The sequence below is a fragment of the Sceloporus undulatus genome, chromosome 9 (genome assembly GCF_019175285.1).
Source record: "Sceloporus undulatus isolate JIND9_A2432 ecotype Alabama chromosome 9, SceUnd_v1.1, whole genome shotgun sequence".
Classification (NCBI taxonomy): Eukaryota; Metazoa; Chordata; class Lepidosauria; order Squamata; family Phrynosomatidae; genus Sceloporus; species Sceloporus undulatus.
Window position 1 is genome coordinate 9,328,362 of NC_056530.1, and position 16,267 is coordinate 9,344,628.

Below are 16,267 nucleotides of genomic sequence, written 5' to 3' on the forward strand. Positions count from 1 at the left end.
GGCCAAGTTGATGGAGCCCTGCAGAAAGTACCTTCTGGTGAAGTGCGTCCTGCAGTGGTGGACCCTTGTTGCTTTACCGGCCTTGGATAAAATTGTTTCCTACAGTAACCTGCCGCACTCTGGTTATGGGGAATTTTAATGGCAAGTAGACCTTGCCGTTTGCTTTGTAATGGCTGGGGAAATGGGTAGGGAAGGCCTTAGCATGTGATGCAAGATTCAAGTTCTGAAGCTGACTCTGTACCTCTTGGTCAGATAGCAAGGTCTCCTTGCAAAGTGTGAAGAAGAAGAAAAAATGCATGCTGACTTCCAACAGTCCCTATACTTAGTTTCAGGCTCTGTGGCCATGTTCTAGAAGAGTTTATTCCTGACGTTTCGCCAGCATCTGTGGCTGGCATCTTCAGAGGAAGCCTTCATCTTCACGGTACCTATACTGTCCTTTGTCAAGAGTTCCCAGGACAAATCCCAATAAGAAGGCAATAAAATGACCCATAGTCTGAACACATCATGCCAAGAAAACCCCATGATAGGTTTGTCTAGGTTCGCCATAAGTCAGAAATGACTTGAAGGTACACAACACACAGACAAAAATATAATGTGGATCAAAGGGCCACTAGGTCCTCAGGGGGAACAACATATAAACCTTCCCCTCCCTTGAAGATGGGATTTTCTTTCTCTCTCAATTTGGGGAGGGATGTGAAGCACCCACGAAGTACCGAGTGCTTATCAGATGTGTAAAATAACAATGCAATCTTGTGTCTATTTAAAGGTAACTCCCACTGAGACCAAATACACTTCCTCTGGGGAAAATGGCTATAGCTTGGTGAAGTCGAAGGCTTTCATGGCTGGCATCCTTAGTTATTTGTGGGTTTTGGGGTGCTCTGTGGTCATGTTCTAGAAGAGTTTACTCCTGACGTGTCACCAGCGTCTGTGGCTGGCATCTTCAGAGAATGCTGGCATGGAAGAGAGTGGGGTGTGTGTGTGTGTGTGTGTGTGTATATATATATATATACACACACACACACACACTCCTCCCAACCGAGTGTCACACAGTACACACACACACACACACACACACACACACACACACACACCACTCTCTTCCATGCCAGCATTCCCGAAGATGCCAGCCACAGATGCTGGCGAAACGTCAGGAATAAACTCTTCTCGAACATGGCCACAGAGCCCAAAAAACCCACAAAAAACTATAGATATAGCTTGGGTTGGCATCATGCCACCATTCAGATATTATTGGACTGCGCATCCCAGCAGCCATCATCAACATAGCTAATGGGGAGGAATACTGGGAGCTGTAATTCAACAATATCTAGTGGCTCACATAATTCCCACTTTGGGGTTATGAGACGGCAAAGCATAAAACAGCCCTTATTATAAGACAAGAGAGAACGGAGAGATGAACACTCCCAGGGAAGTTAAATATGAACGGAAGAAACAGAGCAATAGGACTAACCACAAGAGGTCTGTGACAAGTTTAATACAGCTTACCTTGTTCAGTAGTAAGTAGACGGTTGAGTTTAGGAACCTGGAGACTGAATGGAGAGGAATGGGATGCACACCTTTTATACACCTCCATGTCCTGTTTTCAAAGGAAGTGAAGCATTACCAGAAAGATGGTCACCTCTTCATTAGCTAAGGAGATGGTCCACTTCCATCCGGACAAAGTGTCATGATTTGGAGCATGGATGTTGACCTGGCCGAGGAGTCTCATTTTAATGCTATTTCCCAAAATACATGATTATACCTAATAACAGGGTGATCCTCAGCTGTGTGACCCTAGGGCTCTTCCAATGTTACGATTAAGTGTGCGCACAAATGTACCGACAAGAATGCATTCACTCAAGGCCATGTCTGTGGCTCCAAAAATGATCATCTGATTCATCTTAGTGTGTGCCATGTTCACGTGCATTTGGCTGCATGGAATTATATTGGCCATTCAGGCTGAATTTCCCATTTCTGCTTTAGCTCTGAATGCCAGCCCTATTCGTTGAGAAAGATAAATTCACTTTGGCAATTCCCAGAAGAGTAATTGGTGTAATTTAAAATTCTCATTGAGTGAGATATCATTGATATCACATTAACTGGGATGACACAAATCTACACAATCCTTGGATTTGGAGTTTGGCGAGGCACCAGAACCCATGGGTTGAATTACAACATATTTCAAATGTACAATTTTGTACAGCAATGTACAAAAATAAAAATAAAAATGAAATGCCTAGGTATAAGATGGGGGAGACCTGTCTTCACAAGACTACATGCGAAAAGGATCTAGGAGTCTTAGCAGACCGCAAGTTGGACATAAATCAACAGTGTGGTGCAGCAGCTAAAAAAGCCAATGCGATTCTAGACTGCTTCAATAGAAGTATAGGGTCCAAACTGAGAGAAATAATAGTGCTGGTCCAGTCTACTTTGGTCAAGCCTCATCTGGACTCCTGCATCCAGTTCTGGGCACCACAATTTAAAAATGATATTGACAAGCTAGATCATGTCCAGAGGAGAGTGACCAAAATGGTGAAGGGTCTGGAAACCATGCCCTATGAGGAAAACTTAGAGAGCAGGGGATGTTTAGCCTGGAGAAGGTTAAGAGGAGATCTGATACACCAGTTTAAATATTTGAAGAGCTGTCATGTTGAGGATGGAGCAAGCTTGTTTTCTGCTGCTCCAGAGAATAGAACATGGAGCAATGGATGCAAGTTACAGGAAAAGAGATTCCACCTGAACATTAGGAGGAACCTCCTGATAGTAATAACTGTTTGACAATGGAACTCATTCCCTCAAAGAGTGGTGGAGAGTCCTTTTTTGGAGGCTGAGATTGTTGAGACTGTTGTGAGATATTTATCCTTCTCTGTCAGAGAGATCTTGTGCTCCACCAAACTACAAATCCCATGATCCCATAGGTTAGAGCCATGAAAGTTTATGTAGTGTCAAACTGCACTATTTCCACACTGCAGATTAGACTTAAGAAAGCCCTGTGAGTGTACATCAAGAGATGACTTTAGGGCACACACACACACACACACACACACACACATGCATACACACAAACAGATGACAATAATTACACAGTCATAGATGATCTAGTTGAAACAGCCGGAGTTAGCAACTTAGCCACTTATGGAATGATTAATTTGTCATAACCTTGGAACAAAATGATCACTAGAAACTTGGAAGAGTGAGCTGGGAAGGTTATATCATAGGCCCTGTATAGACTAGAGCTTTGTGTCAGTCTGGGGCCGAAATAAGGGTTTGTAGGGTTGGGCATCTGCATGCGCCTAGCCCTACTTCTGCCACGCGGGTGCCATGATTGTGCATGCCCGTACGTCTGCGTGATGCAGTGCCCAAGCTGCACGGCGCTGCATGGACATCTTTGTTGCGTGCAAGGGTTCCAATGGCACCCCATACGTGGCAAAAAGAACCCTCCAGGAGTGGCTTCTTTTTAGGCCTCACAGAGGCTGCGGTTTTTGTCTGCTGTGGCCTCCATCCAGGGCAGAAAGGGGTGGTGCTTGTCCGTCCCTTTCTGCCCATCTGTATCCCCCCATAGAGTTTATTAGGCCCTCCAAAGTCCCTTGACAATAACACTAATGAAAGATTACAATGTAGATTGTGCTTCAAGGTTGTTGCAGGGAACATCAGTTGTACATTGACCTCTCCTCCTTATGCCAAGCTACATGATCGGTATCTTGAAAGGCGTTACATGGTTTCTAACATCCAACCTTGGTCTGTTCATAGCCAAGTATAGGCGATGATCTTCTTAACCGATATCTTCCCTGCACAGCTTTTTGGACCTTCCCAGAAACGCAGATGAGAAGAATCCTGGATTGATGAGAATTTTCACACTTTGGGACTTCTTTTGTGAAAAATGTTCCCTATGTAAAATTCATCCATAGTTGATTTGCAAAGAAAACAGCATTTTCCGCACATGGAATATGTAGGAATGAATATTTCAGAGTTGAACTATTATTTCCCACACAGAAAATGTTGCTTCCTGCTCAGGAAATGCTTCTTTCTGTACGAAACAAATACAGGTGAATTTTGCAAATAATGATAATAAAATAAGATAAAAAAATAAAATCTGAATTGCCAAAAGCCTTTGGAAATGTTAAGGTTTTCAGAAACTTTCCGATGGCAGGAAGAAAATTCCTGAAATGGTTCATTGCTGCCTTCAAGAAGAGAGATGAAGAATATAATGCTTAATGGTGAGAGAACTAAGGATGGAGATGAGTATATGCTTTAGATTTCAAGATTCACATGAGTTTCTCAATGCATCGAAGGGTAAGAGAGGAAATGAGATGATCTATGGCAACCATTGATCAAGTAGGACAACAATGACGGCATGGAGTCACACATAAGGTCAGACATAAGGCTCCTCAGGTGTTGCCCCACATTGAGCAATAGCTGACATGACAGGTCCATCCTTTTCTATACTAATTGCCTTTGGCTTTGATGTCAAAATAACAAAGGTATTAAGTTGTATTGACATTTGTATTAATACTTAGGTATTAATCGCCGGCAATTTTCAGATGCTCGCTCAATGAGAGATGACGGATGAAGATGGGCAATACAATGGGGAATGCAGCAATACGTAAGGACCTTGGCACTTGGTTATGCGTCAGATGACCTTTGGAGGTGCTTCACATCCTCTAGGAAGGGTGCTTGGTGTCCTATAAAAGGATGGGCAGACTCTTCACCCAGACACATCGTCTCCTTACGAGCTTCCACTGCTGAGCAAGGTAAGATAGATGCGACAAAAGGGTGGCAGGGAAGGTATGTAGACCTTAACTCATTTTTGTGTGTGTAGATGGCTGGCATTCTATTGGTGAATTACAATGGTGTCCGATTCAGGGATGCTTTGATTGTGAGTTCCTGCATGGCAGGGGTTGGACTAGATGGCCCTTGTGGTCTCCTCCAACTCTACGATTCTATGGAAACCTACCCAAACCCTTCTTGTAGGCATTTCAGTGCCCTCCATCACTCCAACATGATCATCTCCATATTGCACGAAAATGTGCAGGTCACCAGGGATACCTGCTGTCATTTTCCTGCGAGACCATCTGCATGGACCTCTTGAGTAATATTACCACACTGAAAACTGGAGAGATCTCCTGTAGCATTCATGGTTGTGTTCTCTGGTTGTGAGACATGTAACACCTGCTGACATTTTCTCTTCTACACAATCATTAAAGGTAGAGGAGCTGTCTCCAATTTTCAGCGTGGAATTCCTACTCTCAAGGACCCCTGGTCATCTCTGTAGACCTCTTCTGCAGCTGAAGCAACTACAATAAAATATCCGGTCATATTCCCACTGAATCTCCCAAGCTCTAACAATACAGAAATAATCATGGTCAATGCTATGGAAATCTGGGATTTACATTTTTTGGGGGGTGAGGTATTTCACCTTTGATCTCAGAGAGTTGAGGCATTATAAGAACTGACAAATGGATAGAGCCATGGCAGTTCAAACTGCAATGTGGCAGCAGCCTTGGTCTTAAAGCAGTGGTCCTCCACCTTCCTAATGCCGCGACCCTTTAATACAGTTCCTCATGTTCTGGAGACCCCCCAACCATAAAATTATGTTCATCTCAATTCCTAAGAGCATCGGAAATATGGGTTTTCTGATGGTCTTAGGCAACTCCTGTGAAAGGGTTGTTTGACCCCCAAAGGGGTTGCGACCCACAGGTTGGGAACCACTGGTCTAAAGCATGTGTGAATACTTTGTTGCTTCTTAACAGAATAACCTTCTTTTTTATCTTAAAGGTTCTCCTATTTTCTCTGTAACAATGAGCCGTTGTGGTGGTTGCGGTGGTCATGGCTGCTGTTGTTGCAACAGGCAAAAACCCAGAGTGGTTTATTATGTGAGGAGACAGGTCCCCGTCATGTCCTGCTGTGGTGGCCACCAGTATTCCTACTATCCTTCTTATGTCCGTCCACGTAGCTGTTGCTGCAGTCCTAGGCCTCGCCTTCCCATCCAGCAGTGTTGCACCCAGCGGAAGAAATACTAGGGACAAACCAAGGATGCCAAGGAAGTCTCCAAATCTCAAGCTCCACCAGCTGAAGGAAAGAAGAGAATCGTAGACAGCACTGAGCTGAAGATGGCTGTTAATCTCTAGTGCTCATCTTGCCAAGCTAAATATCTGCAGCTTTAGTCATCATCTCAACTGAATTGCACTGTGCTGTCTCATTCCTTTGGCATTATTTCTTGGAACACCTTCTAATAAATGGAGAGCTGATGGCATTATCTTCTCCACATCTCTTTCTCCTCCTAAGCCACAGCTCTTTGATGTCTCCTTTCTTTGGGTGTATCTACATTGTAAACATAAATTGACTTGATAGTCCAATGTTGTTTCCACAAACAACATTGATGTCTTCAGTTGGAGACATCAAGCTGTTATGTTCTCTGCATGGTCACCAGACTACAATTCCAGGCTTTATTTAGAGCACTAGTTCTCAGCCTTCGGTTCTTCAAATGTTTTGGACTTTATCTGCCAGTTCCAACTAGTATTGTCGATGCTCAGGAATTCTGGATGGTGAAGTCCAAAACATCTGAAGGACCAAGACTGAGTTCAACTGTTTTAGGGTGAGCCATGACATAAAACCAGTATGAATTTTATGCTGTATTTACATCCGCTTTTTCTTTTTCCTAATCTGTACACAGCAAGCAATAAAATTCTGAAAACAAAGCTCACATTGTCTCCGTGTATTGTTCCCCTTGAAGTTCTCAAGGATTCCACTGAAACGCATAAAAATTTCAGCAGATGTGGATATTTAGGATATGTATTGCCCTTGATATTATGGTGCAGTGGTTTGAGGGATGGACTAGAATCATAGAATCATAGAATTGTAGAGTTGGACGAGATCGCAAAGGCCATCCAGTCCAACCCCATATTCTGCCATGCAGGAAATCACAATCAAAGCATCCCTGACAGATGGCCATCCAGCCTCTGTTTAAAGACCTCCAAAGAAGGAGACTCCACCAAACTCCAAGGGAGTGGGGTCCACTATCGAACAGCTCTTACTGTCAGGAAGTTCCTCCTAATGTTGAGGTGGAATCTCTTTTTCTGTAGCTTACATCCATTATTCCAGGCCCAGTTCTCTGGAGCAGCAGAAAACAATCTTGCTCCCTTCTCAATAGGACATCCCTTCAAATACTTAAACAGGGCTATCATAACACCTCTTAACCTTCTCTTCTCCAGGCTAAACATGCCCAGCTCCCTAAGCCATTCCTCATAGGGCATGGTTTCCAGACCCTTTACCATTTTAGTCACCTTTCTTTGTAATTTAAGAACTCTCTATGGACTGGGAATCACAAAAGGCAATGGATTCAGAGGTGGTTACTCTGCAAGGCAAGTGTCGGAAAGAGAACTGACTGTGGGAGACCAGGTTTGAGTGACACTGGGTCGCTGTCTACACATGCGTCCCACTGTGCCACCTGGTGCTACCACTGCTGGCATGAGTTGCCCTCTCTGAAGTCAGAAACAAAGTATGATATGGTATGAATTATGCCAGTGGTCACATTCCGATACTAAATGTAATGTATGAACCCATAGAAGGAAAAATTATGTAGGTGAGTGACCCCTGAATAAATCAAAATGTACGCATTAGAGACAATAAAAGGACATTCCTGAAATCAATCAATCCCAAAAGCAGCTTTCATGGTTTCATGCTTTTATTATGAGCTATATATCTAGCTGGAAAACATGTTGAGAACAATGAAGGATCCTGTACACCAAGAGAAGAACAAAGACAGTATCTATAGTATGAACAGTAGTCTTGGCTCCTTCGCTTCGGAGATAACCATTCTTGGAATAAGGAGAGGGAAAAGAAGAAGAGAAGTGTGAGATGTGCTTGAAGGAGCCAGGCGAGAAGCTTCTGGCATTTTCTGTCTGCCAGTAGACTGCTTGGCAGTTTTGAAGACCAATGTTGCCAAGGGAGCGATGTGATGCCAGCTAGAGATTCTAGATTTCCTTGTACTTTGGATGGCTCCTCAGCATTTCTTGGTGCAGCAGCTCTTGCTCTGGCAACACGGAGGGCAGCAGGATGAGCAGAGACTCTGGCAGCAACAGGGGTCACAGTAAGATTGCTTGCAGCAGGATTGCTTGCAGCAAGGGTTGCAGTATGACTGTTTGCAGCAAGAGGAAGAGCATGATTTCTTGCAGGAAGGCTCACAGCACGACTGTTTGCAGCAAGAGGGAGAGCATGATTTCTTGCAACAAGAATCAGAGCACGACTGTTTGCAGCAAGAGGAAGAGCATGATTTCTTGCTGCAAGGGTTGCAAGACTGTTTACAGCAGGACTGCTTGCAGCAAGAGTCACAACAAGACTGTTTGCAGCAGGGTGAGCAGCAGGATTGCTGGCAACATGACTGCTGGCAACATGGCACGTAGCAACAGCTTCCGCTACAACAATCGTTACAACCCATCTTGGTGGAGCGAAGGCAAAGCTGGAACAGAATTGAGAAAGCTCAGTTATTTACCTTGGCAACAGCAGTCGGCAGTGAGTCCCACTGTTGGGTAACATGAGGCAAGGTGGTCTTGAAGGTTCGCAGAGAACTACCGCTTTCAACATTTATATGAGAGATTGCATTCGGAAAGACCATGAAACAGATCTGTAAGCTGTTTCCTCCAAACTGTCCGAGGAGAGCTGCAGAAAGGTTAACAAAACTCCAGTCTCCAAAGCCAAGTGAACAAAGTCACTTGTATGGTGTAACCAAGGTATACTAACTTGCAATACCCCTTCTCCACTACCCTGCATTGTAAATCTCATTGCAAAATCTTGGCATGGATAGTAGTTGGGACAAGGAAATGGATGGAGTAGAGTATGGAGGAAGGTAAAAAACAGTTCTCCTGTGGGTCAGGATTAAGGATCATATTTCTCACCATACGTTGTTGAGTTGCAACTCCCAGCATCCTTCTCCTTGGCTAGGGAAGCTGACAGATGCAATCTGACAACATCTGGAGTGGTTTATGATTCCCAGGCCTGATCTATAGTGTAACTTTTAAAAAACCTGTCTCGATAGTAGTTTTACACACACAAAGAATAAAAGCCCAATGGAGGGAGAACATTTGATATTAAGTTTTAAGGGGAAAAAATTAAATTCTATTAAATCTTATTCCTCCCCACCAACCGTTCATAGAAGTCAATGGAATTTCTCTTACCTTACTTGACCGTGGCAGAGAGTGCAGCCGATGAAGTGAAGTGAATGAAGTCTGGAGGGATGGAGGCCTTTTTATACATCCCCTTGCACCGTCCGCCACTGAAGTGAGGCAGTGCCAAAATATGGGTAACTTCCTTTGCCGTCAGAGTGCATTTTCATGCTCTGCGGCATCATCTGGACCATTATCTTTGTTGACTCTTTCTCGCATTCATGATGAATAGAGAATCCTATGTGGTCTGTCATTAACCGTTGTTTCATCCCATAAGTCTGTAATTTGCTCAGGTGTGTAGCTGGCACTCAACGGATTACCTGAATAGGATGGCTGCTTACAGTGGTGGAGATTCAAACTGAGTTGTTCTCCAACTAATGATGACCATAATGATGACCATCCTGAGGATGAATCAACAAGGGGTCTTACCATTAGTCTATCTCCCCCAGAGACAGATTTACTAGAGTTTCCTCCTGTCCAAACAGAGAATGCAAGGACTTGCTGCTAATTATACTCAATGGAGAAGAAAGATGGCACCCAGAGAAGTCACACTGTCTGAGTAAGACATCAGGAGGAAGTCAGTGGTGGCACTACGCATAATCCTTGGTGAGTAGGACTTAAGGAAGTCATGGAAGACAGGCATCACAATCTAGGGGATGGGTCTTGCATCTCTAGGGCATGTTATGCACCACTCTTCCATCTTACCACCTTTTAGTCACCATTCTCATGTCTCCCATGAATACCACAGGATTGTTATTTTTAGACATTTCCATTCTGAGTGGAATCCCTATAGCACAAATGGAGATCCCTTCTTCTGAGGTGGCAGCGACCATTTTGGTTAGAAGTGATTACATCGGTCTATATCCAGGACATGACATTATCATACATTCCATTACATTCCCACCTTTACTTTCCTATTTACGTGTGAACTCTCAAGATCCAACATATGGAAACTAAAGTCACAGTCACTCAAATTTAATGCTTAGCTTAACTTAGGCCCGGTAATACCTCCTCATTTCAGGCTGGACTGGAGGCGTCCGGTTTGCAGGCAGAGGAACACCACAGCAGCCAAACTGCGCGGCGTCCCTCCACCCGAAAAAGAACCCAGAAAAACCAGGGTCTTCTTGGGACGCTGTGTACATGTCACGCCATTGGCGCACTCATGACATAAGCAACAGGCAGCGATGTCTATATGCTGCGAGTCGCTTACATCAAGATGGCGGCCCCTGTGTGGACAGAAGGCCGCACGTCATAGGGTTCCAAAGCATGTGGTTGCTGTGTGCTCCGGAACCCTAGAATTGGCCCCAGGCCGCCACAAACCGGTGGTCTGTACTGGGCCTTAATGCAGAAGAGAGGACAACTTCAGCACCAATAAGATCTTTACAGGATTCAGGGTTCCAACCAGGGCCTCATTCCCACAATGTAAAAAACCCAGTTTGCAAACCAGTTTGAAATAGCCCTTGTTCTCACTTGCGCCGAATCCCTTATGTGGTTTGTTAAGGGTCCTTGACTCTAGACCCATTTAAAGCGCTTCTTCCAGATCCGCTAAATTCCCCATGTCCTTTGAGACAAATCAATTCAGAGCTAGTGTGAAAGGGGTGCAGGTTGGAATCGGTTCCTGTGGTGTGGTCACGGCAATGAGGTGACTCCATGTTAAATCGATCCATCACTAAATTTGAATGAGAAGTGGATTAAACTGAAATGTTTGGTAAATCAAAGCCTCGAATAGTATGAATACCATGATTTATTTTGTAGTGGTAATGCGGCCCAGGTTGGTACCACTTTGATGGGTTCAGATGGTTCAGTAGAATGATAAAATCATAGCTGGAAGGCACTACGGGGCATTCTAGTATATCCTAAAATTCCTGGGCTTTTTGAAGTTTGCAAGCTAAACATATTTTAGGAGTGTTTATACATAACAAATAGTGATATTGATGATGTTGGTGGTGATGTTGATATAGATATTTTAGGAACAATCTCATTTGTGCCATTCAACTCTTGGTCAAACGTTCAGCTGGCAATTGTGGTGGGACATAGTTCCCCCTCCCAGTTTTCAAAAAGATTAGTATTTGCAAATATTCTTTTAAATTCAAAATTTAAGAGATACAGATTGAACACGGGAGAACCAAACGGCGGGATTCATCCATCTAAGAGCCAAGGTTGCAAATGAATTTGCCTTTAATGATCGTCATTATGGTGGCTTTGGAGAAAGAGGGGGATTTGGGGGAGTCAATATGAAGTGTTCTAAGACTGAAGACAGTTCAGACGGTGCTCTAATAAGAACACAGCTAATACCTTATGTAGTAGTTTACTATGAGAGATGCTTATGGTATCCATTCACGGTAGCATTGTTGTTATTAAAATAATCCTTTAAGTGCCCGCTTGGTTGGGGGAGAGAATTACAACGTGACTACCTGAAAACAGTTGTAATGATATACTTTGAAAAATGGCGGATGTGAACACGAACCGGGAAATTATGTAGCCAACATGAAGCTTAAATGGCGAACTCCACATGTTTGGATGGTCCCTCATTGCTCCTGGAAGAAAGCAAAGAGCTATATAAGAAGGCCCACCATCCTAGAGCTCTTCACTCATTCACTGGATCCAACATCCATATCTAGTCCTACTACTTGAGGTAAGGTAAGATGTGTCTCAGTGTAATACATGAAGACAGGAAGAGAATTTTGTTTGTTGGCAGTTTTGGTGGATGACTAGAGATAGACACCTTCAGACAATTATGACTTTCTTTCTTTCTTTCTTTCTTTCTTTCTTTCTTTCTTTCTTTCTTTCTTTCTTTTCCCTCCTTCATTCCTTTTTATTTAATGCCCTACAGGTTGTTGGGAAGCTCAGATCTTGTAGACACAGTTCTTGTTTTGCAAAGATATCATTTAATATGCATACAAAGTACTGATGGTGACAAATCCGGCTTTTCTGCAACACAATGGGAGAAATAATGCGTTCTTCTATTTCACATAATAAGAAATAAGTGAAATAATCTGAGTTTTCTCTTGGATCAAAATAAAAATCTAAGTCTGGAGACTGTTCCACTGGACAGTCAGATGAAAGTTGGCAACATGAGTTTTCATTGACTTAAGTCTACTTCCTCAAATGTATTTGGTGGCGTGGAAAGTCAGGGACAGACCTATATATGCCCTCTTGGACTTGCCGTTTCATTTCCATACACAAAAGATTTTGGATTTGAATTGACATCCTCACCCTCTAATGTCATATACATTATAGGTCTGTCCCTGGCTTTCCACTCCAGTAAAAGCATCTGAGGAAGTAGACTTCATCCATCTACGAAAGTCCATGCTGACAATTTTTTTTCTGACAGTGAGTCTCAAAGGTGTTACAAGATCTCTCTAGACATATTCTATGTACTAACATGGCTATATCTTTGAACTGAAAGATAGAAGATTGTGGCACAAGTGGCATCTTTGGTTGGAGAACCATACTGTGAAACTATTATCTAAGATGGGTTCTGGAATGCAGAGAAGTGACCAAACGTCTGATCCATTTGGTGGATGTTGTGGTTGGTTCATAGATTCTCTCTTGATTTCTTTCAGTACCGCCTTCCCTCCCGATTGACAACATGTGTTGCTCTTCCAACTCTTGCTGCTCTCCCTCCTGCGGCTGTTGTTCTCCTTGCTGTTGCGAAAAGTGTTGTTGCTCCCCTTGCTGTGGTTCCAAGCAGTGTTGCTGCTCCCCTTGCTGCTGCAGCCAGTCCTGCTGTTGCTGCTCCCCTTGTTGTGATTCCTATTGTTGTGGTTCCTCCTGCTGCGGTTCCCAATGCTGCTATCCTAAGCAATGCAAATGCTGAAGAAATCCAAACGAAACTTTGAAGGCAAGCGAGTTGGATTGTAGAGACCTGAGGATCAAGAAGCAGTACCATCAGCCTCAACAATGATTTGGGTCACTTAGGGTCTGAACAGACAGGCCAAAATAGAGCTGCTTTGGGCCATTTTGGAGGCATGCTTTTTAAATGACACACGCATCTTAAGAGGCCAGGAGCTGCACCAAAGCTGCGATCCAGTCCTTAGGACTGGAGCATGGCTTTTGTGCGGCTTCTGGCCTCTTGGGACACATGCATCATTTAAACAGCATACCTCCAAAGTGACCGGAAGCAGCTTTATTTTGGCCTGTGTGTTTGGGACCTCTTCTTTCATTCCTCATCCTTGCCATGCTTAGCAGCCGAAGCTTTTGCACCTGCCTCCTTCAGTCTCTCAATCCTTTTCATAGGCTCCGGTTTTCATCTGTCTCATACAAAATGGAGGCACATTTGTTGTACATCTGGAATTTCCTTTATCATGTTATTTTTTGGTGAGTGGGACTTGCTCCTTTCTGTTTTGGGCTCTTGAATGACCTCTGTAACATTACAGCTCAAAGATAATAAAATCCAAATTGGAGTGATGTAGTCTTATTGCCTTGCTCAGCAAATTTAATGTAAGAGATGATGATTTTGGTCACTATAGGGTTAGATCTGGGGTGGGGAACATGTGGTCTTCCCGGTTTGTCTGAATCTCATCTCCCAACTCTCTTCATTCATAGTCATGCTGGCTAAGGCTGAAGGAAGTTGCAGTTCCACCATATTTGTACAACATATACCATTTGTACAACATATGCCCATTCCTGGAAATACATTAACACATTTGTGGGACTCAGTAAAAGGTATTTGTGTTGCTAGAGAGGAGTGATGTAAATCATCACCAATTTTGTCCTCATCTGTGAGGATGAATAATTGTGGTAGTCCCAATGGGTTGTGGGTGAATTATTTGCCAATGCAAAGATTGGGGAGAGAAGGTTATAGAAAAGACATGTTCCTTTCTCTTTGGGGCTCGACAGACCATGCTGAAAGGGCTGGGTGGAGGCTCCCGTTTTTGCTCCTGAGGAACGCCGCAACAGCCAAACCATGTGGCCTCCCTCTTCACCACAAAGAACTAAAAGCGGGTTCTTTTTAGTGCATGTGACGGATGCCATGAGTACACCATTGGCACACTGTCATGCATCGATGACGCAAGCGTGGCACTGTGACGTGTGGACACAGTGCTGCGCCATGCTTGTGTCATGATGGTGGCCCCCGTGTGGATGGGAGGCCGCCATCATGACCACACCTGTTATGTACTAGGTTTTGTGAGCATGCGGTCGCTTCACCCTCCAGAACCCTTGTTTTGGCCCCAGGGCACCACAAAGCGCCCGTTTGTACCAGGCCTGCCTTCCTTCCTTCCTTCCTTCCTTCCTTCCTTCCTTCCTTCCTTCCTTCCTTCCTTCCTCAAAGAACAGTATTTTCTGTGCAGGAAACCTGTTTTCTTTCTACTTCTTTTATCTTTATGCAAACTTTATACACACACACAAATTGGGAATGAATAATTACTGATTTCACTCCCATCTCTATAAGACAGCCCTTTGATTTGTTATAAGACACTCCAAATGTCCAGGATGTGAGGGTCAGATCTGTTTCTGTTTGCTTCTGTCCAGATACATGAGACAGAGATATGAGTAAATAGACGTAACACCACTTTCTCTTATTTTCTCTCTGGAGAAAAAGGCAAAAGCAGTCTAAGCCTAAATAGAAACTTTTATTCAAATTTAAGGAGTCAATCATGCATCTGGCTTATCTTGGGTTATCTTTCTCCTGGCAACAGCTTAGGAATTTGCAAAGTTACATTGAAACCGGTTACACTGAAAGACATCATGGAACAGACAATCAGTTAGGGACACCTAAATAAATCCTCCACCCTCCCTAACGAAAATGGTCTCTTACCAGGAAAAGAAAAGTAGATCTGTTCTCTGGTTTTCCCATATCTAGGAATCTGATCCTTACAGGACTGGCCACTGCTATTCTTTCTCATGCCAAGTAAGCAGTTGGCACACACTGAAATCGTATTGCTGTATATGCTATTCTTATAGGGGCCAGTGTGAGATCAAATAATAATAATAATAATAATAATAATAATAATAATAATAATGCTCCATTCCAAAGGATGCTTTGAATAATGGGTACCATGGGGAATATGCTGGAGAGCATGGATAGATCCCTCCACTTGGAGGCAAGATAATATTGCCTATAGATAGATAGATAGATAGATAGATAGATACACACACACACACACACACACACACTTTTTTGTTTTATCATTCCGATTTTGTATTGGATGCCAAATTTTATTTTGCATCTGGTGCCACACAGCTTTTAGCAATAAATAAACATTCAAGGTTGAATGTATGTTTCTTATGAGGATATTGTTGCCTACCATCTCCTTCGGGTCCTTACTAGAAAGATGGCATTATACACACACATAACACATCCACACCATTATGGTCTGCATTAGAAATGATACAGGAAAATGAATGAAAAACAAGTCCCAACTTTCATAGTTTCATGCTTTTATTATTGCCTATATATATATATAACCAGTTATAGAATACATGCAGAATGATCAAGGACCCAGTGCACCAAGAGAAAAATAAAGACACCATATTTATACACAATAGTCTTGGCTCCTTCACTTATGAGAAAGGAAGACAAGAAGGAAAGTATCTGAAATGTGGTTGAAGGAACCAGGCGAAGATCTTCAGGATCTGGTGGAATGAAGAAGTAAATCTGAAGCCTTGAAGCCCAGTGTCAGTGGCATTATGCTATTCCAACTGGAGACTTCTGGATTTCATTGTGCTCCTTAGCATTTCTTGGAACAGCAGTCCTTGCTCTGGGACTTGCAGCATTTCACTGGAGGGCAGCAGGGAGGACAGAGAGTTTGGCAGCAGCTTAGGTCACAGGAACATTGCTTGGAGCAAGGGTCGCAGGAACATTGCTTGGAGCAAGGGTCGCAGGAACATTGCTTGGAGCATGGGTCACAGGAACATTGCTTGGAGCATGAGTCACAGGAACATTGCTTAGAGCATGGGTCGCAGGAACATTGCTTGGAACATGGGTCGCAGGAACATTGCTTGGAGCATGAGTCGCAAGAACATTTCTTGGAGCAAGGGTCGCAGGAACATTGCTTGGAGCATGGGTCGCAGGAACATTGCTTGGAGCAAGGGTCGCAGGAACATTGCTTGGAGCAAGGGTCGCAGGAACATTGCTTGGAGCAAGGGTCGCAGGAACATTGCTT

The 16,267-nt window shown here is 43.5% G+C and overlaps 1 protein-coding gene across 1 annotated transcript in view; it reads right to left on the reverse strand.

The window, feature by feature from the left end:
* Nucleotides 1-7,999: 7,999 nt before the first annotated feature.
* LOC121915484 (keratin-associated protein 4-3-like) overlaps nt 8,000-16,267 on the reverse strand; it is an 18,996-nt gene continuing 10,728 nt past the window's right edge. The window contains exons 3-4 of the mRNA XM_042439793.1: nt 14,822-14,837; nt 8,000-8,455 (exon numbers count right to left, since the gene is read on the reverse strand). Of these exons, the coding sequence (XP_042295727.1) occupies nt 8,000-8,455; nt 14,822-14,837 (472 nt within the window). The remainder of the gene's footprint in view (nt 8,456-14,821; nt 14,838-16,267) is intronic.